Source organism: Nycticebus coucang, chromosome 13, assembly GCF_027406575.1.
Source record: "Nycticebus coucang isolate mNycCou1 chromosome 13, mNycCou1.pri, whole genome shotgun sequence".
In the NCBI taxonomy this organism is placed as follows: Eukaryota; Metazoa; Chordata; class Mammalia; order Primates; family Lorisidae; genus Nycticebus; species Nycticebus coucang.
In genome coordinates, this window is record NC_069792.1 from 74,346,558 (window position 1) to 74,374,346 (window position 27,789).

Sequence of the window (27,789 nt, forward strand, 5' to 3'; positions counted from 1 at the left end):
CAGTTCTGTACATTAAATGGTTATTTTCATACTACAGTAAATATGGCACTTCGCTTTAAGAAAGATCTGAAATGATTTTGGAAGTATGTATAAAAATGGTTGCCGCTTGGGCGGCGCCTGTGGCTCAAAGGAGTAGGGCGCTGGCCTCCTATGCCAAAGGTGGAGGGTTCAAACCCAGCCCTGGCCAAAAACTGCAAAAAAAAAAACAAAAAACAAAAAATGATTGCAGTTTGTGAGATATTGTGTGGTAGAGGAAGGGGGAGGGGGAAGGATCTGAACCTGATAGAGTTGTCAGACTAGCTGTCAATGGGTGTATCCCATGACACACGTGGTGAGCTGAAATAATTGGTAGGATGGTTGCACTGTGTATTTTTGTGAATTCCTATCCAACTAGGTTCAGTGGGATGCAATTATCTGTGTTCCTAGTTGTCTGTCGTTGGGAGAATTGTGTTTAAACAAACACAAAATTATATACATTCAAATTGTTTCCTGATATCTCAATCACATCGGAACAAATTCAAATTTTCAAAACAAGTATTATTATAAAATTTTGCCATTTCTTTACGTATTGAATTTATCTTGCAAACAATTTTACTTCGTTGATTCTTAAAGGCTTTTAAAGTTAACATTCACTTGTCATGCTTTATACTGATACGTGTGAGTTCGACTTTTACTCTCTAAATACTTGTGTACATTTCTGTTACGTTCCCAGTGTCAGTCATGGTTTGAGAGTTGGAAATTACATCACAATTTAAACAATAAGGTATTGCTACAGCCTGTTATTAAATAGTGTATAAAATCCTTTATACATGAAAATTTCAGACACTCTTTTCCAAAATAAGTGCTGCTAGAATTTTCCATTAAATACATAATATCATGAGTAGGAGTGGAGGGAAAAATGAATGCCAAAAAGAGCTTTAAATTAAAACACACACACATACACACACACACACACTCTTAAGTTACTGGGACGATACTATGATTTCTACATTTTTATAATACTAAGAAATATTTTTAAGTGTCACTTATGGCTTGCAAATGATTTAAAGTAAAAGTACTTGAAACACATCTTAGTAATAGAAAATATAATGTGAAATAAAATTAAATTGGAGAGTGTAATTGCCTTGAGGAAAATGAGATTCATTAACTCTATAGGCTAAAATGAATAACATAAAAAAGCTGACTTCTGTTCCAGTCTTAAGAAGTTTATCTGTCATTATTATTATTTGAAGAAATATTTCTTTTTCTAAGCTATGTAGAATAAATATAAAAATCATGAGTAAGATTTTATTTAGTATAAGTAACATTTTTACAACTGTTTCATTTTCAAAGAAAAAGAAACCTGATCAAAATTCTTATTCTGGGCAATTCTGATGCAACACAAATGAAAGGGAAGTGAAATATATAGATATTTGATAAAATATCTGTTATTTAATAAATTAATCCTTTTCCTCAATTCTTTAAATTATTTAGACAGTTTATTGGGTATTGATATTAGTTCTTTGAATCTTAGAGGGTTTTTTTTTTTCAGTTTAAAAGTCTTAGGACATTTTCAAATAATTTTGATTTCTTTTAATGCAACTGTCATTATCTGTGTAGACACGATTGATGGGAGTGTCTTCTAAATTCAGGCCCCTCGATGATCACTTCTGAGTTTCCAAGCAAAGTTATCAGCACAGTAAAATTTAATTTTAACATTTCACATTATTTTTTATTTAAAACTATTTTTTTTTTTAGTGAAATTAACATATACGGGGTCTGGAAAAACAAAAATAACACTTCTGGTATTACCTAACTACTGCTTACATTTTTTTGGTTTTTTGCTTTATTTGTGTTTGTATACATGTGTATTTGGGAGATAGAAAAGGGAGAGAGAAACAAACAAGGAGAGAGAGATTGTGGGTTTTGTTTTAAACATTGAAGTCTCCTTCATACTGTTAAACTTTGAACATATCTTTCACCATATAAACAATGCATGATTAGAAAAGCCGTCAAATACACATCTCTGATTTTTTCCTTTGGATAACATATTAAGGTAGAATTACTACGACAAAAGGAATATTGAATTCCCCTGTTAACTGGGTAGTATACCACTAAGGGTAAATTTGACCTCTGTCCCATTGTCTTACCCAATTCCTTTCTACTGAAATTGTGGGTGCTTTTCTTCTTAAGTTCAAGAGCGAATAACATTTTCCAGATAAAATATCAACTAATAAAGATTCTTAAAGAAACCTATACATATAAAACAAATAGAAAAAGTAAAACGTGTGTTTCCCATTAAAATTGTGAATAGCCTGTTATCATTTTATCAAGAATTGTGCAAGTTTTCCATGACGTTAAATTGACCTAACATGCAGTTTTCATAGTAATTAATTCCATCAAATTCTGAATATTCTGAAAATATATATTGATGCTACATACACAAATCATTTCTATGCACTTTAATTATTAGACTAAAATAAGAGGGCAAATGTAGTATTTCATTCAATAGACTAAAATTTGTCAAATTTCTCTCTTATGATTCATAAATACTAATTTTAACTAATAGAAAGCAGGCAAAGTAAGAAAGCATACAGAGGCACAAGTAGATATCACATAGACTTATCGTGTGGCGTCTTAGTTATACTTTAAGAATGGTTTTATTAGCTTGAAAAGATTTCAAGTTATTTCAGGATAAGAGCTATGTCCTTCTCATATTTTCATTTTCCCACTATCCATTATACCTCATAGCAGAATAGTGTACATATGTTCAATGTTGAAAATATTTATGTTAATACATTAATCAATTAATGACATTTTACTATTTATGCCCACTCCTTCCCATTAGTTATTTTGTTTTTAGAGTTGATTGACTTTATGCTGATATTTGGTAACCAAGTTCCAAATTAAACACCCATTTTAATTGCCTGTACCAGGCTGTCTTCCTTCCTCCCTGATCACACTGTGCTTGCAACTTCCAACCTTATAAGGTAGGGTTAAAAATCTGGTAAGAGACAGAATGAATTCAAAGAGTTTGTAAATTTGAAATGAGAAAAAAAATTATATCTTTTTTCTTATCGATCTTCTAATTAAATTATAATATTCTTTTTAATCATAAAGTTAAGCAAAAATAGCCTCTGATTTTCTCATTAATAAAAATCAGGCGTGTTTTCACAGCATGTTAAATGTTATAAAGATCTCAAAATATTGTTTATGATCACCATTCATCAAAATTATCAGTTTTGAGCCCTCCTGCCTACTTAGAATTTCAGAAAAGAAATTTGTATAGATGGAAACATGTATCTATACACACATATATTAGCATCACACATTAATGGAGATATATTTTTATAACTATTTTATTACAATTAATATCCATTTTTGTTTCATTTTATACATTTTTGTTTCATTTTCATTCTGAAAAGGAGGGCATACGCTTTGAAAGGTCTGGCTTGCTCTACTGACTTTCTCTTCAATAGCTAAGTGTTAATTTGCCATTGGGGATTACAATAATGTCATTTGATGTTCTCCAGATAATATATCTCATCCTAATAAACTCCAGCTGGAGATATAAAATCCCAACTCAACGGAGCAAAGCAGACATGTGCTGAGAAGAAAGGCCTTTGGGTTCCCTCTAATTTATATCATGTATGTGATTCTCTGCATTTTTTTAAACATCTACATGTACACGTATCTTATTGGTTCTGCTAAAGCACACAGGCTCATCCCTATTTTTGTAGATATGCAAACAGTTACAAGCAAGGTTAGGATTTGACAAGAGTTTAAACAGATTTCTTGTTTTGCCTTCTACAATACAATGGATAGCTCTGAATTTGAGTGTAGGAATATATACTTTTTGAAGACTATTAAAATTATTACACATGGTATACATGGGGACTTACTAAAAGCTCAAAAACTATCTGGCAGATGTTCTTTAGTTCCATTGCTCTGTATACTGAAGAATAAAATCCACTGTGCAGTGGCCATTTCTATCCCCCAGTAACTTTTAAATCTTCTCTTAAATTACTTTAGAAAGATATTTCTTAGATTTCACAAGATTTGTATGTTCTCAGATCAATATTCTCTGACCTCGAAAGTTATCCTATAAACAGGAAGCAAATCAATATTTCTTTCAGCCAAAATTCAAACTGCCCATTATAAATTATTTCTTAGTCTCATGTGCTTGTACAATTTTATAGATTTTCTTTTACTTCACTTCAACTATACATATTTTAAATTTATAGATATTCACAGATTAATTCTTTAACAGGCAATGCATTCTCATTTTCTTTGAAAGAGTATTATCCAGTTATTTTACTGGTTCTTTTAGTCAATGTTAAGTTGTTTTTATTTTTCTCAGTTGTAAGTGAAAAGGACAGATAGCATCAATCTTGCCTGCTGGTCAATTTCCACAATCACTCATGGAGCTCCTGTATCAGGACCCTTTGGGTGGAACCCACCTCCTTCCTGTCTTTAATGTTCTTAAAATATATGAAGCACAACAAGGCTCTTTAAGCTTCACTAAAATTGTTGCTAATTTTTGAGAGAGAACAAGATAAAAAAGAAAGAAAAATAGTAAAAGAAAAAAATGGCTAAGAACAGCATATTAAAGAAGGAAAGAATATTTAACAGAAATATCAGAAGAGAGAAAGCAAATCAAAGAGTAGAAGAACCAACGGGAAAATAAAAAACACAGAAGAAAAATAAAGAGCAAGTGCAACCAGCAAAAATATAGATAATGTGAAATGAGCAAGAGATTAAAGATGTTAACAAAGCGACTACAGGTAGATCAAGAAGTATTTATTTCTAAAACTACAATCTAATAAGCAGAGACTGACTGGAAAGGCTGGAGCTTTAGTTTCTTAAATAAAAAGATACTGTGTTTTGTGGAACAGTGACCTCCAATAAAACTCAACTTAAGTACTTGCTTGTGATTCAAGCCTTATAGAAAACTTAAGAACTTTCCTGGAAACAAATGCTTACATGTTCCATTTATACGTGAAAATCTTACCTCCTGGTAAAAATAGGTTTGTTTTTGAGCATTAGTTTCATGTAGCTATTAAAAAGTTACTGAGTTCTTATTTATAAAACATGATAAATGTACTTCCATGAAAACATACTACAGAAACATTATAAACCATCCAAATGAATTTAGATCGTTTGTTAACATTTAAGGAAATTTCTCAGATGAGGCTCTTATGAAACTACTATATTTACTGAGAATCTAATTTTCTTTGCAAGGATTTTATACTTGATATAGGATATAGGATGTAAAGAGAAAAGCACCCATATTTCATTATTATGTTGTGAGTTAAATACTACGCATGTAATATATAGTTTGGGGACTTTTAAAAAAACACCAAGTAAGTGAGGGCTGTTCATTCTTTTTACTAACCAGAATAGTTGTATATGATTCTGAAAAGAATACACGTTTTACAAAAGCAATTATTCATTTTTATTTTGTTTACATTGCACTGAAAATTTACATCATACTTTTACAAAGTTTTTTTCATAAAAATATACTTCTTTACAAAAGTGTATGCATTAATATAAGAGGAGTAGCCAGTTGCAGAAGAAACATTGTTTAAACAAGATTTTAAATGTATTAACCTTAACATTAATGAATGAATTGTTGTTATTGCAGTCATTGGGATAAACAAGAATAAATAACTGATGGCAGAAAATTGAAAACTGCATCCTGTCAGTAGAGTACAATGTTGAGAAAATTGAACGAATTTCCAAAACAATGTATCTCAAAGTGGTTTACAAGAAATTCACTAAATGTAGAGATAGATCCAAGCAGTGCTCCCAGGTGTAATGGTTTCTCTTAGGCACTCTGTCTGATGAGACATAAAGTCCAGACCGTTCACAGAGTTATCCATATTTGAAAGGGACAACAACTAAGAGTTCACGTGGGTACATAATTTTATTCAATGAAGTAAGCAGGCCATAAATGGAGGACAATGACCTATTAAATAAAAATGCTGGCATTATTGTGTGATATAGCTGTAAATGAGCCACCCAAAACTTACAAATACATACCTTCATTTGACAATGACAAACAGGTTGTATATAAAACCTGCTTTTTAAGAATAAGGATATAGAAATTTTGAAATATATGATAATTTGATTTTAAAATTTATTTTTGGAAAGAAATTCATATTGGTGATTTTAAATAATTTTTTTCAGTTATTACATTTAGAAACTGTACCAAAGTATATTTCTAATTCGTTGTTTAAAAGTGTCAAAATAATGTTAAATTTGAAGGCTCAACTGGAAGGAAATTTAGCTATATCATAAACTGAATATAATAAATGATTAACGAGTTCTATTTGGTCTTTCAAAAATAATGAAAAGTAAAGGATGGTAAGTTTGGTGTCTCAAATAACTGCAAAATAATCATCTATAACTTTTTTTGCCAAATGGTTTCTGGTTGACAAAACATATTTTAGTGAGGAGTTAAACATTACCCATTGGGTCACATCACTGAATAATAATCGTTGCTTTGTAATGAGGAAATTAAGAGGGTAGCACAATGACCTTGCCATTTTCAAAAACTATGACAACCAGTCTGAAAAAAGAATGGTGATAGGCTAGGGAAGAACACCAAACAAACAGAGTCAAATCAGAGTGGGCAACCTTATCTCTTCTGGGGCATAAATTAGCTCATAAACATTTAAAATCATGATTCAATCTTAAATAAGGAAAACAATGCCTCAATTAACAAGAATGAAAAGCTGAAAAAGTGGTGTGAAGTACAGACTTATGGGCGTAATGTAGCTCAGGACAGTTAAGGAGAAGTCAGTGATCTATTGACTCTTGTAAGTATAGCTCTTATTTTCTACCCTATATCTTTTTTTTTTTTTTAAACCCAGTTCCTCTAATATAGTTTATAAAGCACAGAAATACTGATAGTGGATGCTCCTCCAATATATGCAAATAAGTTTATGTTTTAGAATAATCTCCTTTTTAAAAAAAGCAAATAAACTGTGAGTAAGCACTCCCAGAGTGCAGCCGAATTTCTGTAAAACTCTCCATGGTAAACATGAAGAATTACGGTCCAGTTTATGAAAAAAACACTCTTCTCTATCATTCCTCAGGAAAAGGTGACCCAGCATGTCCTGAAAAGTGTGCTTTAATTGGGTTAGCAGTGAACTAAATGTGCACTGTTTTGTGTGTCCATTTCCAAACTTCCAAAGAAGGTGGCGCTGCCTGGTTATACCATTGTGCAAACCGTGTTCAAGTTGGGATCAAATCTTACTGCCTTTCCTTCCACTGACTTCGCATTGGTGTCATACATGGGATTTTCAAAAGCCGCTTGGCCATTGTTATTTTCATGAACCGAACATCCTGTATACTGCGTTTTGGGTGCAGTCCTGTTGATAAGAACATTGATTAATGATGTGTTAACCTTCTTCTAGAAACAGTAGACTAGGGTGTAGATGTAATATACTTGAATTATCATTGTTAACAGATAATGTCACTTAAAAATATTAATAGAAAAATCATATACTCAACAAATAAAACTTGAAAAATTTACATATTACCTTTAAATCGAGTAAATTTCAGTGTTTACATATACTACATACTTATATACAGCCCTGATATGAATAATATAAATAGATGACATGATGGGTTTATTATAATTTTTCTAATAAAATAAATTATGACTTATGTATAATATTAATAAATTATGATGAGGAGGAGAAGGATGAATTTCAATCCATTGCTAAGCATTGATGCATTCATCAAATATTTAGTGAGCATCTATTATGTGCCAGACATGATTCTAGGCGTTGTCTATCTATTTCTTTGAAAAAGCATGTAAAGTCTTTACTCTCATGGAGCTTATATTATAGTGATAGAAAATAATAAACAAATTAAACATAAATAAAACAAAAATTGTAAGTAATGAGAAGTGCTATGATGGAAAGGAAAATGATTGATAGAAAAAGTAACGGGAGGCACTTTGGGAAAAGTAATAAGGAAAAGCATCTCTTAGGAAGTAAAACTTAACCTTAGATCTAAAGAATAAGGAGTCAGTTCTGTAGTAAGGAGAAGGGGATTCCGTGAATCATGTGTACTAGACATTTAACGCTAAGGCCTAATCTGTGAAAGTACTTGAGTATCAACAGAACACACATACTCTATTTGATTTTTAAAATGATATCCATTCGAGAAGACAAATTCAAACCCTCTAAGAAAGAAATGACAATATTGATACTCAAGTCAGGAAAATAGTCCCAAGGAGTTACTGATAAATAAACATTTGTTTTTACTTAATAAAACACACAGAGTCTAGGCTGGCTGATGTAGGTTGCTCTTGAATTCTTGCTTCATTTCTTTATTTCTCCCTCCCTTGACTAATGCTAATCTCGTTTCTCTTTTCCACATTTCATTGTACAATTTGCTGACATTTGTAATGGGGCAAAGAGCCACTCGTCCTTATTTGTTTCTGGGGCCTAAACTCTAAAAAGCACGTACACTGAGATAAATTTGTCTCTCAACTCTTTGTTTATACAAAATAGCATAAATTTTAACTATTAATTTCATTGTACTTTTCATTTGCCATTACATTGTTACTTTACTATCCTAATGCATTTTTAAAATTTTTGTATATTTAAAAAATTGTCAAATGACTTTTCCGATAGTAAATGTAAAAAAAAAAAAATCTATGTTAGATTTATTGGAAGGCAACTCAAAACTGGCTCTCCTGAGTTATGTCTTTTGCTACTATAACTTCACTGGATGTATTTTTTTCCAAATTAGATTTACAATAAAAGCCGCAAGCAACATTGTTTCCTTCTAATTAGGTAGCGATCATGAAGACGTAAATATGTGCCATTTCCTCATTCTACAACAACTTTAAGGAAAATTATCAAGTTTTAAAAAGGAAAAAGTTCAAACCATGAACAAAAATTAACTCCAAATAAATCAAAGTGCTAAATATAAGAGCTAAATATATACAACTCTTAGAAAAAAGTATATTGGTAAATCTTCATGATCTTGAAGTTTTCAGTGTTTTCTTAGATAAACAATAAAAGCACAAGAAAAGAAAAAAAATTTATGAATATAGAAAAGATACTCTCAAGATGGTATTATAGAATTATTATATTGTAGAATATAGAAAAGATGCTCTCAAGAGGGAATTTATGAATATAGAAAAGATACTCCCAAGAGGGTGAAAATGAAACCCACATAAAAGGAGAAAATATTTGTAAAACATATATCTGATGAGGCTCTTGTGTCTGGAGTATATAAAGGATTCTTACAACTCAACAACAATAGGACAAACAATCCAATTTAAAAATGGGCAAAGTACTTGACCAGGCATTTTGATAAAGAATGTACACAAATGGCCAAAAAGCACATAAAGATTCTCATCATCACTTGTAATTATAATTGAAAATCAAAATCTCCATAAGATACAACACACAGGGGCTTGGCACCTGTAGCTCAGCAGCTAGGGAGCCAGCCACATACACCGGGGCTGACGGGTTCGAATCCAGCCTGGGATTGCCAAACAACGACAACTGCAACCAAAAAATAGCCAGGCGTTGTGGCGGGTGCCTGTAGTCCCAGCTACTTGGGAGGCTGAGGCAAGAGAATGGCTTAAGCCCAAGAATTTGAGGTTTCTGTGAGCTGTGACACCACAGCACTCTACCCAGGGCGAAATAGTAAGACTGTCTCAAAGAAAAAGATACAATGCACAGACACTAGGGTGGCGAAAATACATAAAAAATTTAAAAAATTAAAAATAGTCAAAAGCCAGAGAATAACGAGTGTTGTTGGTGAGTATGTGGAGAAAACAGAACCCTCACAAATTACTGGGGGGAATGTGAAGTGGTGTAGCTGCCGTGCAGAAGAGCTTGGTGGTTACTCAGTCAATTAAATACAGAATGACCACATTACTTGGTAATTCCATTTCTGAATATATACCCCAAAGAATTGAAAAAGTGTTCAAACAAAAACCTGTACACAGATGTGTACACTAACACTATTCACAATAGTCAGAAGGTAGAAATAACCCAAATGTCTACCGACTGGATGAGTGGGTACTGTCAAACAAAACCTTTGCATCATGGAGTGCTATGCAGCTGTAGGGGGGAAGGAGGCACGGATGCGCACCATAAAGCAGGTGAAACTTGAAAAGTTTCTTCTAAGTTTAAGAAGCCAGGCACAAAATGCCACATGGTGTATGATTCCATTTTTATGAAATATCCAGAATAAGCAAACGAAAAGAGGCGTGTTTGTAGTAGTCTGAGTCTGGGTGAAGGGAATGAGGATGGACTGCTTATGAGTATAGAGCCTCCTTTGGGGTTTTTAGGTTGAAGAAACTGTTCTAGAATTATACAGCAGTGATGTTTGCAAGCTATTGTGAATGTCACAAATGCCACTGAATTACACACTTTAATATGATTTAGATGGCAAGTTTTATGTCATATGCATTTTACCACAATAAAAAGTTGTCATAGCTTGTTTTAGAATACATTTAGTGATGATTATTCTTTATTTATTAATAAAAACTGACATTGGTCAGACCTACCCAACTGCTAATTCATACTTACTATAAATTTATATAGTATTAAATAAATTATTCTTAAATATTTCAGGCTGATACAAAATAACATCAGCTTTGAGGAAAATGTATTTAGATAATAATCGTTTAATTATCTGGTACCTACGTACTTTTTTCTTGATAAGGGATTGCCTCAAATAGTGGAGAACTGCATAGTAAAGCTCTCATCAGGATGTTATGATGGCTGGGGTGAACAGGACTGATTAATAATACACACAAATACAGCATATGAGTTGCATTATCATCAAAAGCATCAGAAAATGAATGAGAAGATTAGAGCAAGTTAACGTCTGTCTGCCTGGGTAAAATCAGTCAGTATAGTCATGCGAAGTAAGAGGTTTGGACACCAGATTTTTACTAGTTTTCTAAATAACTCTGGTGACAGATATCACTTCCCTAATTTAAACCTTTACCTAGGTTTTTAATCCCCAAAGTCTCATTATGGAAAATGTAAAACTAACTTGTACAATGAATTCTATATGAGGAAATGGAAAGGAAAAAGAGAAACAGTTAAATTGAATGTTTGTACAAATTAACAGAGCAATTTTGTTAATATGTATCTGGTGTTGCCAGGTTGGGGAGGAGAAGTAAGTTTTTCAACAACCGTTGCAATAATTAACACAGAGATATCAATACTTAACCCCTGCAGATGGAATTTAAGATTTAAATTAAAACTGTAGAGATGACATAAAGAGTTGGAAAACATTCTGTAGTTAAAAACAAATAAACTTACCTTTGTTTATAAAGATAAAATCCAAATCCTGCAAATATAAGTGCAAAAAAAGGCACAAGAATAGCAATGGCCACAGAACTACTATTTGTCCCATGAGGCTGATTTGAAGAATTTGAACCTTCTGACATATTCAGTCCTACAAAATAAAATCACAGAATTACAAATCCCAAATCAACTCTATTTTATCACAATTGATTTCTGTTTTTATGACCCAATTAATTTTTTCTACTCTCAATATAGCTACTTGGAAATGTACACATGGAGCACGAAGCTATTTCATGAAACTCCTTCAACTCACTTTCACACATTTTTTGCACAATGCCTCGCATGTATAAGATATTTTTCTAGGAAAGGATACAGACTGAAAAATAAGCAGAATCTGTGAAGTGAGAATTTAAACAATAGTGAGAAAATGTCCAGAGATATTAATAGGTATATATAAATAAAGCACGAATTAAAGGTCATTGTGACTGAGAAAGGGCCGGAGTAACTCTGGAGGATGTACCCTATTAAAGAATCAGAAGAGCAACTCATGAAGGAGGAGGCAGGGTTACTGTAAGTCTAGAAATGGGAAGGCCGGTGGCTTATTTCAAGGATGTGACAAGCACAGACACGTGTTAGGAGTCAGAGGCTGAAATAATAAATCACGGCTAGACACTCCCAGAGAATAGTTACCACTTGAAGGAGCACAAACTTACTACCATTCACCTCAGTCAGGGGCAACTGTAGGTGTTTAGAAATAAAAGACCCAGTGATAAGACATGAAATTTAGAACAGTGACTGGGGTGGGAAGGACTTGACAGAGCATAGTCTGGAATTGGGGGTATTTAAAAGGCTTAAACTCGAGTATTAGGAAGAGCAACAAATGATAGATTGGCAGAACATTCGGAGTTATGATAAACAGAACTGTTTGTGTGGATGAGAGAGATAAAGCGGCACCAGATAGGATTAGAACTATCTGCTTGTAGCTGAGTGGATGGTGATGGCATTAGCAGAGTGAAAAATAAGAAAAATCAGGGTTGTTAGCACAGGGAGGGGGAAAGAGGAGACGGTTAACAGATTTTTCTCAGAAAGAAATAGCTCCTTTTTTATAGATTCTGTTTTAGTCTTGTAGTATTTGAGACACTTCGGGGGAATGTTATGTGGTAATATTCTGCACACAATAACACAACTATGTTATCGTGTATTTCACGATAACTATGTATCGTGTTATCGTGTAATACTCCATGTTAAGGAGTATTTTATTTTGTTTTTAAAACTAACACAACTTTAGGGAGACATTATGTGAAATTACATGTTGTTACTATTGTTCATTTACAGAAATATAATTTCCCTTAATGATAAATAACTCATATTCAACTAACTACACCTTTGTCCATGTTAAAAAATAAATAGTACCTTGTCTTATACCTTATTTTTCTAGTAACTCAGTATATTTATATAAAGGTTCAAAAGTAATGATTTTTAAAGATAAACATCAGATGTTAGTTTGTAGAGCCTAAAATTATCATGTATCAATATCAGGATATAATAATGGGAGACGGTATACCTTAAGAGAGTTATACACCAAAAGCTGTTTATAAATACACGCTAGCAAAACCATTAAATGTGTACACATATATACAAGAGTTGGGAACAAGAATGACAGAACCCCGTACCTTCTACCCCAGAGAGAATATACACACTCGAAAAGCACCGAGTCCCCCAAAGAGGCCCAATCCTCAAAGTTATTTTCCTTTTCCAGAATGCCACTACATTTTCAGATGAGGAAGATAATTGCAACAATATTCAAACCGAATAGAAGCATTACAGTTTTCACGTGATGATAAAATAATTTATAGTTTAATATTTTCTTTTTTATCTGTATCACCATTTCTCCTTTTTATTTGCTCAAGGACAAGACAGTTTGTCATATTTATTAGAAATATGATGAAAAACTATACACTGTACAGAATTGGTACATAAAGAACCAATATTTTGAAGAATGTGATTATCTAAAACGGCTATCAAATATATCAATGTATATCCCTGACAATGCAGAATCCAAAATTTAGTATGTGTGCTTAATATACAGAATCTACTGTCTTTCCTTATGATGTCTAGAGTCATAAAGGAACTTCATAAACAAAATAAATATGTTACCCAGTCTTTGTAGTCCAAATTGTCCATAATCCTTGCCTTGAATAAATCCTTGAAATACATAAGTAGCTCCATCAGGCTCAGCAGAAACCTGAAAATATTTAAAAGTTCAAATAAGCCTGAATAGTGGCCACAGTTCCATTTCCCAGCTTTGATAAATACTCAATTTTATTCTGAAATGAATATTATACCAAGTTCCTTTCTTCCATATCTTCCTCCTATTGTAAAACACAACACATTGTGCTAATTTTCCATCATTAAAAGCAAAAGTAAAATTTTCAATGTTAAATAATTATGATACTGAAAAAAGGGAGTAATTATTAATGTAATAATAAAACAATATAGGTAGATTTCTTTTAGGCTAAGACCATTTTTGTCAAAAAATATAAAGCGATGACATGATGAAACTGTGAGACAAGTGGTCAATTAAAAGTCAAAAATATAACAATACTGTACTTTGTAAATTAGATTATTACACCTGACACATGAATTCCTCTGCCTTCTCCCAGCGATCTCCCTGGGAAGGAGTACACCCCACCCACTATGTCAGTGGGCTTGGTGCTGGGACTGGCTACGGCCAGAGGAATATGGGTGGGATTGCCAATAGGTCACCTGCAACTTAGGCCTTAAGAAGCACAAAATATGCTATTATATCAGCACAAAAGATGACATGTTAATAATTCCGTTCACATGAATGTCTAGAGTAAAGAAATCTACAGAGATAGAAATAGATTAGTGGTTATGTTTACTATATGGTGAGGATAAGGGGGGGTTGAGTGGGTGGTAGGTAGCTCAAGACTGTGGGGCTTCTTTTTAAGGTGACGAAGTTATTCCAAAATTTGTACATGTTAGTAAATCGGCTATGGTGATGGTGACATATTCCTGTACATATATTAAAAACCCGCAAACTTTAAACGGGTAAATTATCAGATATGTGAGTTATATCTAAAATGAGTCTCTAAAAAAACAGATGTACGTCAACTTATTTGAGCTAATGTCAGAACCACCTAACCCTCTGAGAGCTTCTGACTCGGAGATGAGAACGTGTCCCAGGTGGCTGCTACCCCTCCAGCCTCAACTCTAGAATGAGACAGCAAAGACACAGCACAGAGGGAACTGCATGCCACACCTTCAGGCAGAGCCTCCGTGACAACCCTGACACACGAGAAGGAACTAATGCTGCCAACGCTGACGGCTACATCCACCTTCCATTCGTATAAAACCCTATCCTTAAAACATACTTTACATGCATGTCGTCACGTCATCTCACAGGTAAAACTAAGAATTGATACATTTCAGTGACCCACATAACTAACTAGGAACATGAATTTACCCTGCAGTTTGTGCTAATTAACGTCAATTATTTACCTAAGTCATGTATGGTATCATAAAAGTAGTAAAAACCTTGAATCCTCTCTCAGAAGCAAAGCACGCCAAACCACTGTTGGAGGTTTGATGTTTCATGGGTGAATTATTCCTTATGTTCAGACAGCATACTTTGGATATGACCATTGTGGAAAACGAAATAGTTCTAGAAAGAGTAGTTCAAACTCTAGCATTTTATTGAATAAATTTATTTTTGTTTCCTACATAACATAATACAATTAAACATCCAAGTGCATCGAAGACTTGAGTCAGTTCTCAATTCCAGGAATTGAGAAACGGGATGGCAATTTTTTCCTCAGGAATCAAACTTACTAAAGCCTATGACCTACTACGGTATCTTCTTTCTCATTAAGTTCTCTTTAGGAAAGGAGGGTTGGTACTTTGAAGGAGGTGGTCTGATCTCTCATGCTTATTCTTCAGCAAAGATTCCTGGCCAGTGTGTTAATAAAAGACTTGTTTCTTCTAATTGTTAATTTAGATACCCCAGTCACATAAATTTACTCAGTATAACAAAGCGACTCCATGGTGAAGCTACGGTAACTATCTCCCCATAGAATGCACTTCTCATAAGTTCTTTGCGAACTTCATAAAAAATTACGTTCCATTTAATAGGCATACTTAATTTTATGATGCACTTTGTAAATATATTGCATCTGCCTTACATAGTGGTTCCAGACAAAGACTCAATTATACATAGTATTTTATTCAGATATTTTTTATCATAGGGCTGACTGTAGATAGAATATATTTGATGAAACCAATGAAAATCTGTATGCAGACCAACACATGCACACACATACTCTATGAAAGTAAGCAATGCACTTCAGACTCCAATAATTCTAGGCTTGATAGTTTATAATACTAAATATTTATACATACCAATACACAGGTATGTAAATGTGTTCATATCATGTAAATTTGGAAAATTCTCTTTTTCTGGACAAAATACATATTTGTCATTAAAATCAGCAGCAGACTCTTAAAGAACTATACTTACAAACCCATCCATAGCCCAATTTTCCTCCTTCATTTTCTTCACAGAAGTGTGGGCTGGTACTTTAATAAGATATACGTGTAACATTAAGCGAGCTTCCTGACTTTTATATACCCCTGTAAAACACAAGGACATTTAGTCTTAATTTTGTACATAGTTATGCTTCATTTTATTATCTACAATTCCTTGACTATATCATGTAGAATATGTAAGAGGAAAAGAAATAAAACAAGACCTAAGTCAAGGATGGTTTCATCCATAATGTTTTTTACAAATCTTGCAATATATGTTGATTTTCCTTTAGGCTGAAATCCTCACCTTAAATCTTCATTGTTTAATGAAAGGTTTAAATTACCTATGCTATTAAAATTAAGTACTACTTTTAAAAATAACATAATTCCAAGATATTGCAAACAAAATGATTTCTTCTTCCAAAAGGATTCTAAAATCTTCCAGTTTATAAATCAAATGTTAAAATTCTGTACATTTTCTTTGAGGATGAATTAGGTGCCAGCCCTGAGAAAGAATATTCTAAGTGTTGCTGGAACCACAAAGATAAATATATGTTGTTCCAATTCTTAAGAATTTCCAATAAAGTAGGAGGTATAAGTAAGGTACACAGCAAACCAAAATACATGGAAGAATGTGATTAAACAAAAAAAGGAAGGACAGAGAGGGAACATTTCACACTGACGTGATCAAGAAGTGATCACGAAAAGAGTTTGAGCTGGGTCTTAAAAATAAAGCAGAATTTTTAGTCTAAGAAAGTAAATACATGTAATGACAAAAAGGAGGAAAGGAATAATATATGGAATAACTTAAAAAAATATGGTGAGTATTTTAAAAGTAAATATAAGTCAAAGTGTAAATACGTTTAGGAGAATAGTATAGGAAAAAAGTATTTAAAAAATTAACTCGATTGAAATTCGCCTCCATTCATTGACTCCATTGTTCACTTCTGTAATAAATACTATAATATGCTGAAAGGTAAAGATAATGAAACATAGATCTTAACCTAAAACTAATATGCAATCAATAGGAAGAGGGCATAAAAGTAATCAAAATAATATTGCTGGGAAACTGTTACAATTGGTTTGTTTAGAGGCTGTAAGTGAAAGTAAATTAATCTAATTATTTTTTTTCCTATATTTGTAGGAATCCCTTTTGAAGTTTTTCTAAATTAGAATAAATAAACATTTATTTTGGGCAGTTTATAGCAAATAAAGAAAAAAATGTGTTTACATTTCAAAGTTGAAGAAATATATTTTTCTCATCCATTAAAAGCTTTTAAAAGTTAATACCATGCAATCGTATATATTTAAAAATATATATATGTTAAATTATAATACCATCTACATTAGGATTAATGCAGGATCATTCAATAACACAAAACAATGCTCAGTAATTTTTTAAAAAATTTATAGAATCAATGAATATTATTTTATTTTTCATTTTCATTATACAAAAATATATTTCATTATTAATAATTATGTAGGATATATACAAGAAATTTACAATATAGATATTTCATATTAATAATATCAAATATTAGTGCTCCAGCATGGAGCAATGATGATTCAAATTTACTGATTTGGCAATATGTATGATACTTATTTTGATCCTGATGATCTTCTAGACTCAGGGGGTAGAATAATGGATTGGAAAGAGCTCCCATCTTAGAGCTTTTATTGTAATAATATAGTTAAATATCAAATAATATAAGATAATTTCAAATAGTAAAGAGAAGAAAATAAAACAGGGGAGGCAGCCTATTAAGTGTGTCTGAAAAAAAAAGTGTGTCTGACTGTATTTATAGCATAAAGTTCCCTTTAGATGGGGTCTTTGGGTTTCCCGTTTCCTGAGGACATGACATTTGAGAAACTATATGAATGTGAGAAAACCCAGAACAACCAAGGATAAAGAGGAATGCGGGTACTGGACAATGGAAGCAGAAACTTGAGGAGATGGAACAGGTCTGATTTTCTCATACCTTTTTAAACAAGTGCAGCACTGTCTTTCCTGTTTGAAATTTTCAGGAGCCACCTAAAAATCTCATTTTCAAAAATGATTTTTCTGGTCAGAGAATAGTTTGGAAATTACTGATTTGGACTCTTTGGTTTCATGAGAATAGAGAAAGATTTGTATTAAACTAAAAGCTCTGTTTTAACACATGACATTTAATTCTAGCTACAAAAAACATTCTCGAAGAAACTTATTTTAGAACTGTGCAGCTTTACATTAACAATACTCCTTCATCAGTCTCCAAACCAGCAAACCTTGGCTCTGAATGGATATGAATGTCATCAAAAACAAAGGTCTCAAAATAAATATTTCACAGCATAAAAATCATTAATAAAAATGACAAAATCATGATAAGAGTATTATTTTTCACTGGTGCTTTTAAACGGGATACCTGAAAGCAGCAGCTCCATGTTGCTATTGCTCAGCGTTGCATTAACTCTCCCCGTGGAAGCATTGAAACTAGTAACTGTCAAGGTCATGGGCTGCTTCCTTCCTTTGAAATTGTAAGAGCCTTTCCATATATAATTTTGAGCAAACACATCATCAGGAACTATGAGTAGATTAAACAAACCACACATTAATTTGATAGCATCATATAAATATAAGCATTAAATAGCAGGTGACTGAATACTGGTTAACTGAATAATGACATATTGCTAAATATACAATAATGTTGAATATTGGTTATAAAATGAATTCTTCATGTTTCAACTTTTTAGGACAAATCAAAATTGTAATAACCTAGGTTTGTTCATATGTCATCAGCAAGAGAGAAATGGACAGTATCCATTAAAGACATGGGGCTTATTTTCAGAACCCAGATAAATATATACTTCACTTACATTTGGTCTCCTATAAGAATATTTTTCTCATACGAGTAAAATAAAATTATTTTCCTGAGCTATATACAAGCCCCCAAAGGCCTCTTTTTCTCCTAGCGGTGGGAACAGGGACACAGAGCAAAGAGCATAGACACCCCCTGTGCAGAACAGTTCTGGGAGGTTTGGGAGAGGGAGTGCCCCTTTGTCTGATTAACAGAATAAACTTAATTATTCCGACAATAGATGCTCCTACAGAAGAACAGAGTTCTACCATATTTTCAACTTGGACATTTACAGATATTTTTAGGAATTGTCACGAAATTGTCTAGAATTGTCACTGGAACTGCCTAACTCCCGTGAGAGAAAGAGATAAACTGATAGAATCAAAAGAACTACATATTATAAAACTTTTCATCTAAGGCAGAAACGCTATTTTTGATTTTAGATAACAGCCAAATAAGACTTATTATATTTACATAAGTTATTTACATAATTTGGAATTATACAAATTAGTGGTGTCACAGTCTCCACAGCTCCAGGGAAATGGCTGAGAGAAGCTTCCGTTAATCCTGACCCTCCCATGTGGTAAAGCGCATCCTTAGAAATCAGCTCTTCAGGGAGGAACGCCTACGTGGGTCAGTGAAGGAAAAATACACGTTTTTTGTTTTTGTTTTTTCTTTTTTCTCCAGCACAGTATTAGTGATTGTCACCTGCTTTCTTCCCACCAGTCAGGTCATAGAGTGAGGTTACAAATTGTGCACCCCCTGAATTCTATCAAACCAATAAAGCAAAGCTACTGTAGAAGATCACTATAAAATATCCCTGAGCTGAGTTTCGACTGCATATTTCAGTAACAACTGAACTTTGTATTTCCACGATATTTGTAAGCAATACAGCAGAAGGGTTAGAAGTGCAGGCGCTGAAAGCGGGTTCCTTGTGTTTAAGTCCCTCCTCTACGACTTACGTGCTATATCGTTTAAATGAATTTCTTAATTTTCTAAAACTGAATTCCATTATGATTAACATCGAGTTAACACAGGATTATTAGAAAGACTAAAGGGGCAAACGAATGTGAGTGGCTAAGTGATAGATGCTACCATTACTATTATTATGGATATGACACAGATAAAATAGAGCAATTATTGATCTCATAGCTCACTATATAACAGTTAATACATATTTACAGCCATATAGTTAATATATATATATATATATATATATATATATAAAGTACCCCAGCTCTGTGACCTTTGCCAAGATACACTCTTGTGTTTTTTTTTTTTTAAATATGGGACGCTTCACGAATTTGCGTGTCATCCTTGCGCAGGGGCCATGCTAATCTTCTCTGTATCGTTCCAATTTTAGTATATGTGCTGCCGAAGCGAGCACCAAGATACACTCTTGTGGCATTCTTTCCCCAAGTCCCAACCTTCCCCGGTATGCTCTGTGTATAGGGGAAGTTTACCTAAACACTTGGTGTACTGTATAAGTAAAAAGCCTTTGACTTGGTAAACACTTTAAAAGAGTTTTTGACAGTGTATCTAAAATAGACTTTGCAATATGTGTGTGTGGGGGGGGTGACAAACTCAATCGCCCTGCATTAGGAAGGTCAGGGATATGAGGGTAACAGGCTCTTGATTTTAGAAGTTAGGGGAGAAAACGACAAAGATGTTCTAAAGGCAGTGCCTGGCAAATAGTAGGCACTCAATAAACACGTTGTTGTCTTTCTGGTTGTTTATTTCCCATGGCATATACTGTGATTACTCTTTGCTATTCTAAAACTGATAATAAAAATTTGCTGTACCTAATGATCGTGTCTCCATGGTGCTTAGAGGACTTAAGGAGTGTGGGCTTGACAGAGATGAAAGAGCAGTTGTAGGGCAGTCTAACAGTGGAAAGAAGCAAGCTGCAGCAGCAAAGTTAATTGCATTGGATGAATCACTGATAAGGTAGTAAATGTTTAACAACTGGTTCTTGAGCAAAAAAAGTGATTTGTGGCATTTGCTGATTTCTGTGGTAGAAATATTCTCATATGAGCAGATGGGAAATGTAACTCATGATAGTGTGGGAGAGAGAGACTATTTGGTCACTTATATATGTATTCCCATGTGTGATAGGAATGATGATATTTCTTTCTATTGTTAAGTTTATTTTCAGATTTAAATATGACTGTGCATTTGGACATCCTTTGTAAACTCTAAAATGTCATCTAACTAACATCGGAGTGAATATCAGTGAAAAGAAGGAAGACAATGATGGTTACAAGCCTTTCTTTCAAAACACGTTTGACTTTAAACTTGGCTTCATGGGCTTCATGGAGTCATCAGATGCTCCTTGGTTGACACAATTACCAACCTTTATTCTCATCACTTAGGTGTAATTTAATCACTGTGTCACCATTCATGATTTTAAAGAACATTCTCATTGATTAATGATTTCTCATTTAAGAAGATGTTTGCTCTAGAATGCTCGTAGATACTTTTACTCAGGTTAAGAAAGACTTTTCCCTTTCTAATTTGTTAAAAGTTTTCAAAATCATAAATAGATTTTTAATTTCACAAATATTTTCTTTGCACGTATTGATATAATCATATTTTTGTACTATAATCTCTTAATGTGATATATTATTTTGAGGATTAATACTAAAATATTCTTGCATATCTATGATAAATACAATTTGGTTTTGATATTTCCTTTCTACAAAAATGTTAGGTTTGACTTGCTTAGACTTTATATTGAATTTTTTCAACTACAATCCTGAGTCAAATGGACCTGAATTTTCCCCTTTTATAAAGCTGTCATCTGAGTTATAAGGTTATATTGGACCTGCAGAATGAGTTTTAATGTTTGTAAGAATTGTTATAAGACTGGAAAGATCTATTCTGTTCCTTTAAAATTTGGTAGAAATCATCAGTATATAGGCCTGATATGTCCTGATTGTGGAAATTATTTTGTATTATTTTATTTTTTTTGTGGAAATTATTTTAATCAGTACTTTATTTGTTAAAAATTATTCAAACTTCCTTTTATTAGTTCTAGTAAGATATACTTTCTTAGTAATTTGTCCATTTTCTTTACTATTTTAAATATGTTGTTATTGATAATTTATGCTAATATATTTCTAATTTATTTAAATTATAGTCGTGTTCTCATTTCCTTTGTTATGTTATTTTTACCAAATTTTTTTTTGAAATCCTTAATTTTTTCAAAGAACCACTTTTGGCTCTGCAGAGATTCTTCCATTATTTGAGATTTTTTGTTTGTTCTTTTTATTATATTGATTTCTGCCTTCTTTTGGTTATTATGTTATACTTTTTATGTCTTATAAATACAGATGCTGAACTCACTAATTCAAAGGCTATCTCTTTCTTTAATATAAAGATTGAAGGCTAGAAATACCCCTCACGACTTTGATTTTGTTAGTCCTTAAGCTTTGATATTTAGATTTTTAAAATATAATTAAATGCTAATATTACATTTTTCATCTTACTGTACTCTTTAGTTCATGAGTTAATTATTAGTACTAATGTGCTTTGAATGTCGAAACATAAATTGTTTTAATTATGCATTTTCTTATTAACTTTTAATCGTATCATGGTCCGATATCAGGTCTGAAAACTAACTTTGCTTTGAAATTTGTTTAGATTCATTTATTATTTTATATATAATAAATTGTTGTAGCTATCTCATGTGCCTTGGAGGACAATATACATTCTTTACTTGTTTGATATAGAAATCTCTAGGTACAATGGATCAAGTTTATTACTTGTGTTGTTAAGTTCATTCATGTTCTTTTTCAAATTTTAGTCTGCCTGATTTATCTATTGGGTGACCATTACCCATGTTTTGCCCATGACAGTCCAGGTTTATGCTTCATGTGCTGGAGCTATTATTCAGAGAAGCCATCTGCTTCCAGATAGAGCATCTTCAATGGAGTTTTCTGAACACTGATTAACCATCATGGTTTTCTGAGTCCATTGCTAGCTCTACCTTGTCTTGACATATTCTTTCACTGTCTTAGTGGCATTCAGTATGTTTTCACTGAAAAAAATCAGTGTCAGTCTCAGAGTTTAAAAATAATTTCACTTTTATAGCACTGAGAATATCTGAACCCAACAAAAAATAGATTCTAACACTGTTCTTGGCCCAATAACTGAGTAAAATCTTTCTTCAATGTAAATATCAGACACTAAGCTCTTATTTTATTTGTAGTGTTTAATTTTTATAACATGAATAAAATGGTAACACTAAAAAAGCAGTTCTTATACATCGAGCCTTTACTATAAGACAGAACTTTGCACTTTATGTCTTTGAAGTTCACTGTGCAACAGTTTAATCATTATTGCTTTTATATAGACAAAGAAATGAAGGTTTAAATATATAATTTATTTTCCTATGATCACGGGCTGGGGAGTGTATAGGATTAAATTATACTAAATGTAGGCAGTACTGTAAGCTTAAATGTAGGCAGTACTGTAAGCTTGTGTTTTTAATGGTAGGCTAGGTTTTAATATTTGCCTTTTAAATCAAATAACTCAAAATAAAATGGACAAGTTCTAGAAGTTGCTGGTATTTTGTTCTTAGACTAAATGTTTTGGTTCCCTTTTAAAAAGCATATATTTAAATATTAATAATTATATAAAATGCATAATTTAATTACATATACTCATGCCATAGGTCACTGCCAAAGTTTTAAGACAGACTGTCTTATGGCCCATTATTTGATTTCCAAAAAATCCAGTCAACAGCATCCTTTCTGATGCTCCCAGGCAAGTTTCAACTTGCTCGGCCTATCAGTGTTGCTGAGAGGGCTTCATTTGTTTTCATCCACGCAGATTTTATGTTTCTTGATTTTTGTGTTTCTCAGAACAGTTATAGTGACCCATGTAGAGATCTTTTTGTTTTAACATTTTAAATAAAAGTATTGCTAGTATGTTATTGTCTTTCTCAAAAACTCTTACAGGAAATATTATAAGGAAAAGTATAAACATATTTTGGGCAGAGGAACTATAAACAATATTTTTGGAATAGTAACATGTCACAGTATTACACTGTTTTAAATTCAATATCTTATAAATTATCAAGTTCAAGATACTCAGATGCAAACTTTTTCTATACTAGTATATATATTTTTCTAAGTACACAGTTAATATGTGAAAATGTAGACTTAAAAATTATGCCTCCTAGAAAACAAATGAAATTACTGACCACTTAACTTCGGGCTAGGTGTCCCCAGTGCAGGTCTAGGGTCTTTCACCAATATTTTGGAACCAGCTATACAAAGAAATAAAAATGTTTACAAAAGTCAATACAATCAGTAACACAGAAGTATACAATGTGATGCACTGTCGACTTTATTAACTGACATACCATACAGTTTTCTCCAAAATTTCCTGTCCTTCACAACCTCTCAAACCCCTGTTGTACAGCTAACAACTTCAGTAGTTACCCCAATTCCAGTGGAACCAGGGGCAGATTAGTGCTACCTTATCACCTTGCAGAATTGTTTTTCATTTTAGAGGCATAAGCCAATTACTTCCAACATGGAAGCTAAAGACCCAAGGATATGTTACTGTTGACAAAAGGCAAAAACCATTTGGGTTGAGTTGACATTTAAGAACCAAAATTTGTTAAGACAGCTCAGGGTGTCACCAGAAATTGGGCAGATTCAAAGGCAAAATCTTTACGTTTTAAGTTACACCAAAGGCAGCTAAAAAAACCAAAGAATTCATTCAAGGTACTAAAAAGGAATGGAAAGTTGAAAAAGCTATAACATGCATAACTGTAGACCATGTACCCTAAGAACAGCATGATGCCTTGAAAGGGGAAGTGAGTTGGGTAAACATCATTCTGGCTACAAAATGAAGGAACACTTGGAAAGGAGCAACTATTGATATGACCACAGAAGTGAAGAGGCTGCTGAGAAAAGAAGAGTCTCAGAAATAACACTGAGTTAGAGGATAAGAAAAGGATAAGAAAAGACAGTGTCTTATTTTAAGTTGTGCTCCCAAAGATGCGCTAGGTCTTATTTTCAGGGGACGCCTTATCTTTCCTGTAAGTAGGTCTTATTTTCGGAGAATGTCTTATTTTCAAGGAAACAGGGTATATAATTAAGCTATATATATAATGCAGTTTTTGAAATGTTTTTGGACTTAAAGGGATAGGAAGATATCTAAGGTGACTACGAGGTGTCTTATAAAACTATACAACAGCAGTATTACTTTAATAGGGAATACCAAAAGAAGACGGTATAAGGAAAGAAAATATATGAATTTAGTTTTCATGTACTGAGTATTGAAATGTCTTTCAAGAAGAATATCTTCTTAGTAAAGTATCTCAAGAATGGAAGAAAAAGTACCCAATGTACTCAGACCTACTATGAAACTAATTTAGGGTTTGCACATGAAAGCTATAACCCAGTTATAACCTAAGAATAGGGGGAAGGGGGAAAGGGAGGGGAGGAAGGGGGGAGGTGGGTAGAGGGAAGGGGATTGATGGGATTACACCAGCGGTGCATCTTACAAGGGTATATGTGAAACTTGGTAAACGGTCTGTAAAGCTAGTGAATGATGCCCCATGATCATATCAATGTACACAGCTATGATTTAATAAAAAAAATAAAAAAGAAATGTCTTTCAAGAACTCAAGTTGTTTTCTGCTTCTTTAACTACCTGGATTGGGTCATGAACTTTATCCTTTAGCTCTGGCCAAGGGACATGAACAGAGCCTTCTCCAAGGAAGAAAGATGAATGGCTAACATATGAAAAAATGCTCATTGTCCCTAATCATCAGAGAAATGCAAATTGAAACCACCCTGAGATATTACCCAGTAAGATCAGCTCAAAGTGGCAGATGCTGGTGCAGATGTCAAGAGGAGGGAACACTTTTACACTCCTGGTGGGACTGCAAACTAACACAGCCTCTTTGGGAAGAAGTACAGAGAATCCTCATATATGTATACCATGGAATACTTTTCAGCCACTAAAAAAGATGGAAACTTTACTTTTATGTTGGCCTGGATGGAGCTGAAACACACTCCTCTTTGTAAAGTATCATAAGAATGGAAAAGCAAATACCCAGTTGCTCAGTACTAATATGAAGCCAGTAGACAATCTGATTCACGCCCACAAAGGAGAAAAACTCATTTTAATTCAAGTTGGGGGGAGGGGAAATGCACAGGGCGAGAAGGGAGGGGCATTTTGGTGTGCTCCCACTTAATGGGCACAATTGTAAGGGTGTATGACACATCTTTTGGACATAGGACACAACTACAAGTGGGAGTCTACCTAACAAATTCAAATATCGTGACCTGGTTGTACCCTCGCATTAGCCTGAATTAAAACGTAAAAGAGAATTCAAGTTGTGATGTCAAGTAGGTACTTAACATCTTAAGTCTGGAGGTAAAAGAAGATAAATGAGCTAGAAATGTTTACTTGTACATAATTGCCAATAGAAGAGACTATTGAAGCCATTGAATAAGTCCGCCCAGGAGAGAATAAAGAATGAAAAAGAGAGATGGCTAAGGACCAACTAAGCCTTTAGAAAATCATGTGTAGGAAAGAATAAGCTTATTTTAAATCTGGGGAATGGATACTGAAAACTAGGACAAAATGAAACATGTATTCATTCAACAGATACTCGTTGAACAATTTTCACATGTAAGGCACTGATCTAACATTACAATCACAGTTGTACACACTTTGAGGAAAGTCTGTTGTTATGATATTGTATGCTAATTGGGAAGGGGCAAATAAGAGAACAGGAAAGTGGAGACAGAAAATGACAAGCAGACAAATGAAAGAATAACATCTTCTCACACTGTGGGAATTCCTATCATGAAAGTTTTTGGAAAGAAAAAGCAACCAGAATAATGTTCTGGCTAAGAGATTGAACCTTCCAAGAAAAAGAAAGTCATTATCATGTGTGAATGCTGCAAGAGATTAAAAAAATAGAAGGTTAGAAATAAACAAAAACAATGTGTTAGATATAAGGAAAAGGAGTTTATTGATGACCTTATCAAGAACTCTAGAAAAATTTCTTTCTTTTTTTTTTTTAATTAAATCATAGCTGTGTACATTAATGTTATCATGGGGCACCATACCCTGGTTTCATAGACTGTTTGATGCATTTTCATCACACTGGTTAACAAGCCTTCCTGGCATTTTTTTAGTTATTGTGCTAAGACATTTACATTCCACATTTACTAAGTTTCACATATACCCTTGTAAGATGCACCGCAGGTATAATCCCACCAATCCCCCGAGAACACTTAGAGATCTAAAAATAGATCTGCCATTCAATCCTATAATTCCTCTACTAAGCATATACCCAGAAAACCAAAAATCACATCATAATAAAGATATTTGTACCAGAATATTTATTGCAGCCCTATTCATAATTGCTAAGTCATGGAAAAAGCCCAAGTGCCCATTGATCCACGAATGGATTAATAAATTGTGGTATATGCCTATTCAATGCCATTCCTATCAAAGTACCTACATCGTACTTTCAAGATTTGGAAAAAATGATTCTGCGTTTTGTATGGAACCGGAAAAAACCCCGTATAGCTAAGGCAGTTCTTAGTAACAAAAATAAAGCTGGGGGCATCAGCATACCAGATTTTAGTCTGTACTACAAAGCCATAGTGGTCAAGACAGCATGGTACTGGCACAAAAACAGAGACATAGACACTTGGAATCGAATTGAACACCAAGAAATGAAACTAACATCTTACAACCACCTAATCTTCGATAAACCAAACAAGAACTTACCTTGGGGGAAAGACTCCCTATTCAATAAATGGTGTTGGGAGAATTGGATGTCTGCGTGTAAAAGACTGAAACTGGACCCACACCTTTCCCCACTCACAAAAATTGATTCAAGATGGATAAAGGACTTAAATTTAAGGCACGAAACAATAAAAATCCTCAAAGAAAGCATAGGAAAAACACTGGAAGATATTGGCCTGGGGGAAGACTTCATGAAGAAGACTGCCATGGCAATTGCAACAACAACAAAAATAAACAAATGGGACTTCATTAAACTGAAAAGCTTCTGTACAGCTAAGGTGACGATAACCAAAGCAAAGAGACAACCCACACAATGGGAAAGGATATTTGCATATTTTCAATCAGAC

General features: G+C 33.2%; 1 protein-coding gene and 1 non-coding gene across 4 annotated transcripts in view; both read right to left on the reverse strand.

The window, feature by feature from the left end:
* Nucleotides 1–5,410: 5,410 nt before the first annotated feature.
* Nucleotides 5,411–27,789, reverse strand: part of CSMD3 (CUB and Sushi multiple domains 3) — a 1,164,849-nt gene continuing 1,142,470 nt past the window's right edge. For all 3 annotated transcript variants that reach the window (XM_053559351.1, XM_053559349.1, XM_053559348.1), the window contains 6 exons: nucleotides 23,862–23,927; nucleotides 18,224–18,382; nucleotides 15,814–15,926; nucleotides 13,434–13,521; nucleotides 11,292–11,427; nucleotides 5,411–7,355 (listed from right to left, as the gene is read on the reverse strand). In XM_053559351.1, coding sequence (XP_053415326.1) covers nucleotides 7,196–7,355; nucleotides 11,292–11,427; nucleotides 13,434–13,521; nucleotides 15,814–15,926; nucleotides 18,224–18,382; nucleotides 23,862–23,927 — 722 coding nt within the window. In that variant the 3' untranslated portion in view covers nucleotides 5,411–7,195. The remainder of the gene's footprint in view (nucleotides 7,356–11,291; nucleotides 11,428–13,433; nucleotides 13,522–15,813; nucleotides 15,927–18,223; nucleotides 18,383–23,861; nucleotides 23,928–27,789) is intronic.
* LOC128564067 (U6 spliceosomal RNA) lies at nucleotides 19,936–20,042 on the reverse strand. Its single transcript, XR_008373956.1, has one exon. It is a non-coding gene; the product is annotated as a U6 spliceosomal RNA (small nuclear RNA).